General features: G+C 38.1%; 1 protein-coding gene across 1 annotated transcript; it reads left to right on the top strand.

Annotated features, from left to right (window-relative positions):
* Positions 1 to 903: 903 nt before the first annotated feature.
* LOC143849714 (cytochrome b561 and DOMON domain-containing protein At5g35735-like) lies at positions 904 to 5,600 on the top strand. The gene is made up of 3 exons (XM_077358872.1): positions 904 to 1,937; positions 3,382 to 3,636; positions 5,066 to 5,600. The coding sequence occupies exons 1-3, from the start codon at positions 1,332 to 1,334 to the stop codon at positions 5,381 to 5,383; spliced, it is 1,179 nt and encodes a 392-aa protein (XP_077214987.1). The 5' UTR covers positions 904 to 1,331; the 3' UTR covers positions 5,384 to 5,600.
* Positions 5,601 to 6,012: the final 412 nt, after the last annotated feature.

Raw genomic sequence — 6,012 nt, 5'->3', positions numbered from 1 at the left:
AGTTGCAAGGGCGCCCCAGCAAAAGCACAAAAGCCCCCACTGCATTCATAAGTCATAACAACGTTGAAAAATGCAAAACAAAGGACATGGACCTAACCGACTTGGGAATGTATAGTAGAATGGAACCGAACAAATTAATAGTCTCTTCAAACGTTGACAGCACCATTTTTTGGTTTTTCCTCTCAAAATGGGAAAGCTACCACCCCTCCTCTTCCCAAAATTAAGTGAGGAATGCTAAACTCAGGGGCACCCTTGCAAAAATATGGGAAAGGAAGCCCCCATTGGATGCAAGTCACCGGAGTGCATTTAAAGAAGGAAAAATGAAAATGAATATTAGATGCACTTTGGAACATGCATCCAATAGGCAGGAGTGGAGCTACATTTAGCAGCATAAGGGGGCAGCTGCCCCTGTTGAGTTGGACCAAACTCCTTAATAGGCCAAACTCAATTGGTCCCGGCTCCTTTAAAATTTGAAGCCTACCCCCCGCCCTATGTATAAGCCTGCCCCCCTTATGTATATGTATAAATCCTGGCTCCACCACTGCCAATAGGGGAACCTTTCCTCTGATTTTTGCAAGGGCGCCCTTAAGTTTAGCATTCCTCAAATTAAACATCTTTTAAAAAGCATCCGTGCCTTTCTGTTTCTTCTAATTATGATTTATGAGGGAAGAGTGACAATATCATTTCCCAAATAACACATTGACGGCTAAGTCACGCTACTACCCAGCCAAGCCTTAAAAAAGTAGCCGTTGAAAGCAATTTAAAACTTTCCTAGTTGCTTTCGTAGTTGAACCTGAACCAATATAGGTGGAACTTTCCTAGTTGCTTTCGTAGTTGAACCTGAACCAATATAGGTGGGAAAGGGGGGATGGTTTGGAAACGGCAACAATCAAACCAAAGAAAACAAAAACACTAAAATAATACGAAGAAAATTAATGAAAGAGGACTTTGCTTTCTCCTTCCAATTCAAACCTCTTTTTCTTTCACTTTGGAATCACAGACACCCCCTTAGAAGCTTCCAAACCAGACTAGTCAACAACCCCGATCCCCCTTTCTCCTTAAAACCCCAATCTCATCTTCCTCTTTCCCTCACATCTTTCCACCCACAGCTCTTTATTATCCCTCTGTGGGTGCTCCTGAAAAAAAAAAAACCCACATCTGTTTCAGTGAGAAATCCAATACCCAGATCTTAATTTTTTGTGGGTACCTCAAATTTCAATCTTTCATCCCCTAAAAGAATTGATTATTTTGCCCAAATAACTCAGACCCAGATAGTGAAAACCTCCTTTTCTTCTCCTAATAGTCCATATATCTTCAGGAAATCAATCACCATGGATATAAACCTCAAATCTATTTTGTTGTTCTGTTTTCTAATCCCTCTGTTTGTTGTACCTTCATCGGCGCAAACTTGCTTGACCCAAACCATTACCAGTAACAAAATCTTCCCTTCCTGCATTGATCTTCCCTATTTGAATGCCTTTCTCCACTGGAATTACTTCTCCTCTAATGGAACTATAGATATCGCTTATCGAACTGGACTAACTTCGGCCGGATGGATCGCTTGGGCGATAAACCCGAGTGGAACAACGATGCCTGGATCACAGGCTCTAGTTGGAGTTCGGTATTCAAATGCGAGCACAAATGTTTACACAACTGTTCTTACTTCTTTTCCAGTTATGCAGCAGGAGAATCTGAGTTTTAATGTTTCAGATATGTCTGTGGTATCCACTAGCACCGATTTTACGCTCTTTGCTACTGTGACACTGCCTAATAGCAGTACTTCTGTTAATCAATTGTGGCAACAAGGTCCTCTTACTAGTGATACCCCTACAAGTCATCCAACTACTGGAGTTAATATTCAATCTACGGGGACTATAGATTTTCTGTCAGGGCAAGGGTCATCTGGCGGATCGAATTCGAAAATTAGACGCAGGAATGTAAGTAATTCGATCGCTGCTGAAGGTTCTCTAATGGAAAAAAAAAAACTGTTTTTTTCTTCTTTTTTTCGTTACTGCTTACTGGGGTCTTTTGGTTTTTGGTGATCTGAATGGTGAGGATTTAAATCAGGGTCATATTTCAGGGTTTTTTTCATCTTTTTGGGTGGATTTCTTTCTTAATTGTTTTGATTTGAAATTATGTGACAGCTTTTCAATTGAGGACTTATTTCACATTTGGGGGGGTGATTTTTCTCTTTGTAGGGTGTTAGTTTCTGTTTTGTGTTGGGGCTTGAATTTGGGCTAAATCACAAATAGGATTGAAGAACAGATCAATTTAAGTTCTTGTTTCTCTTATTACCTTTCTAGTTCTTTTGGTATTTTCTACCAGAAGTTTGAACTGTTTTTTGTTTTATGTTCTCTAACAAAAAATCTGCAATAATAATCTCCGTGTTATCAAAATTCCAAAATCTCTCATTCCCATCTGTTCTATAAGCACTCCAACTCAACTCAACTCAACAATTCAACAAAGCCTTTGTCCCAAACTAGTTGGGGTTGGCTAAAATGAATCCTTTATAAAAATTTCATGAAGAAAGTGAAAGGAATCTACCCGGCTCTAGTTGGGTTCTGTGGATCATTTTCTTCCATTCTATCCTATCCAAGGTCATGTTCTCTTATACCCATAAAAAAAAAATGTTCTATGTTATGTTCCTTGCTATGAAGTCTTTCCTTACAGTTTCTACGCAAGTTATTTTTGGTCTGCCCCTACCTCTTTTACTCTATCAATTTGGCACGAGTCGCCTCTTCTCACCGGAGCATCCAAAGGCCTACGTTGGATATGTCCAAATCATCTTAACCGGTGCTCTCTCATCTTCTCCTCAATTGGTGCCACCGCAACCTTTTTACGAATGTTTTCATTTTTAATTCTATCTAACCTTGTGTGGCCACACATCCATCTCACCATTCGCATCTCCGCTACCAAAATTTGTTTTAATAGGATTTAAGAACAGTTTCAATTCAAGTTCTTGTCTCTTGTTACCATTACAGGTCTTTTGGTATTTCAAATAGAAGTTTGAAGCGCTTTTGGTTTTATGTTCTCTAAAATAAATCTGCGGTAGTAATATCTATGGCTTACCCAATTCCAAAATCTATGTTTTAACAAAATATCTGCAATAACAATTTTTATGGCTTACCCAATTCCAAAATCTTCCAAGTCCCATCTTTTCTAAAAGCACTCCATGATTCTTAAATCTTATTTTAATGAAATTGAAGATTTAATAAAATCTTATTTTAACAAAATATGTAGTATGTAGCATATAGCCTCCCAATCATCCCTCTTGTCATATTGATCTATTTATCGAACTCCCCCATCTATATTCCATGCTGAAAAGTCTTTGATTCTGCATTTATTAATCCAAATCCTAACAAACTTTGAATTGGATTACAGGTTCATGGAGTGTTGAATGCAGTCAGTTGGGGTACTTTGATGCCTCTTGGTGCCATCATAGCAAGGTACATGAGGGTTTTCAAGTCAGCTGACCCTGCGTGGTTTTACCTCCATGTTGCTTGCCAGACTTCAGCCTACATCGTCGGCGTTGCCGGATGGGGTACTGGCTTGAAACTCGGCAGTGATTCCCCGGGCGTCACTTACGACGCTCACCGGAACATCGGCATCACCCTCTTCTGTCTTGGCACAATACAGGTACTCTTCTTTCTAGTACATATATACACAAATGTCTCATGTGTCATATGCCTAACAGATACTTATATTTAAGTATTTTATGTGGGTGATCTTCTTTTTTATGTATACACAAATGTCTCATGTGTTATATGCCTAACAGATACTTATATTTATGTATTTTATGTGGGTGATCTTGTTTCTTTCCTTTCACTTATGAATGCATTTTTGAATCAAAATATGTATATGTATGTACATACCCGCCGTATCTATATGTATGCGGAGTGTTACACTACAAGGGGGTGGCCTGGGTAAGAAAAGGGAGCGAATATATTACTTCATTTTCATGTAATTGGACGGTTAGAAGTTGTTGCTTTGTGGCTACCAACCCATACATCTAACGTCCTAATGCTGGTCTACCTACTTGTGTTCTTGTACACACATGTATGGTTCAACTTACATGATTATTTTGTATTTCTTTTTTGGGACATCCATTTATGTCTTGCTATTGATAACAAATGCTCTTACATTTTGGAAATTGACAAACAAACCCCATGTTTTAAGGAAACCCCCTTTTTAAGAAAGCCCATTCATAGAAAATCCTCTTACATTTTGGAAATTAATAAAGAACACACCTCCATTTATGTCTTCCTACTGATAGAAACCTCTCTTACGATTTGGAAATTGATAAAGAAAGCACCATGTGGTTCACTCCATAACTACAAAATTCTCTGGATAGTTGAAAATTTCTGAAATTTTTATGCCCTGTTTTAAACATTACAAATTCTGAGTAATTCAAAATCTCTTGCATTTTTTCGAATTAATAAAAAACCATCTTACATTTTGGAAATTGATAAAGAAGCTCCTATGTGCTTCACCCCTAGTTACAATATTCTCCAAGTAACTGAAACTCAAAAATTTTATGCCCTGTTTTAAAGTTTAAAAATTCTGAAAAATTCAAATTGTTCTTGCTTTTTTCAAGTTAAATACAAATTTTCCGAATTAAAACCAAATCTTCCTAATTAAATGGGGATTTGACTATTAAATTTATCGATTTCTCATATATTATTTATAAATCTTGTGAGTAATTTAGAATTATTGAAAAAGACATCATAGTGAAACTGGCATTCAAAAAAATATCAGTGAAACTGAACTTACACATTATAATTTAGTTAGACAAATGCCCATAACCATCCTTACTTGATTTTTCTTGTGTTTTATGTAGAAAATAAGAACAGATACAGTAGATATGGGTGTTGTAAACAGAAAAACACATGCTCCTTTTCAGTAAAATTTTCCAAACTCTTCCCAAACAGTCCCAAACTTTTCGAACTTTGCATCATCGAACTATCCCGAATTTGAACTTTGTGGCTATGCTTCACCCACCTTAACGCCACCATAAATTTCCATTTTTCTTTTGGAAATAGTATATAATGATTCGCGTTGTGTGTAGGTGTTTGCCTTGCTTCTGAGGCCAAAGAAGGATCACAAGTACCGTCTCTACTGGAACATCTACCATCACTCGATCGGATACACTGTTATAATCCTAAGCATTGTCAACATCTTCAAAGGCTTCGACATTCTTGACCCTGAGAAGAAGTGGAAGCGCACCTACACGGGCATCATCATTGCATTGGGCGTCATTGCAGTCATTCTTGAAGCCATTACATGGCCGATAGTCATAAGGAGGAGGTCGGGAAACTCTGAGAAGTCCCACCACGGAGCGAACGGAGCGAACAGTTATGGTGGCGCACAACAACGGGCAGTGTAAGCATGTAGAGGTTGCCTTGCATACATAGTTTCACTTCCCTAACTCCACGCCTTGAGACGTTTTGGCGGGGTCCTTGTATACCCTCAGTCTACATTGAGAGATGTAGTTTTTTAGTACAGGAGTTATTCTTTGTTAGCGAATACTTGATTTAGCTTTAGCTTTTGGTGTGCTACATCTTTTGTATTTATTTATGCAGAGATTGAGGATTTTTGTCTCATTCGATTGAGTATTATCTTATACATTTGTTGATATTTAGTAGTTGATTTACTAGCTTGATTCATCTTGGCTTAAGCCCATCTCTAGGGGGGGTGTGAATGGGCCTAGACTGTCCGATGGACCAAATGATTTGAATGTTAAAGGATATTTTCTAGGCAGAGAAGCTGAACTCGAACCATATACATTGGATCCATGTCCTAAGGTCCAAATTATTTGAGATCGTGACCCAAATGTAGCCACAAAAACCGATGGAGCGTCCTAGTTCTAAATGACACCAATGTATGAGAATACCCTTCATATTTTTGTTCATATATATCTATTGATGAGAGGTATTTTCGTAACATTTAAAAACCCTACTCCAAACCACAAACAATTCCTCTCTCTCTCTCTCTCTCTCTCTCTCTCTCTCTCTC

Source organism: Tasmannia lanceolata, unplaced genomic scaffold, assembly GCF_043159265.1.
Source record: "Tasmannia lanceolata isolate RefF3 unplaced genomic scaffold, GAP_Taslan_0.1 ptg000018l, whole genome shotgun sequence".
Classification (NCBI taxonomy): domain Eukaryota; kingdom Viridiplantae; phylum Streptophyta; class Magnoliopsida; order Canellales; family Winteraceae; genus Tasmannia; species Tasmannia lanceolata.
The sequence above is the reverse complement of the archived record's forward strand: the minus strand, read 5'-3'. Positions and strand labels throughout refer to the sequence as shown.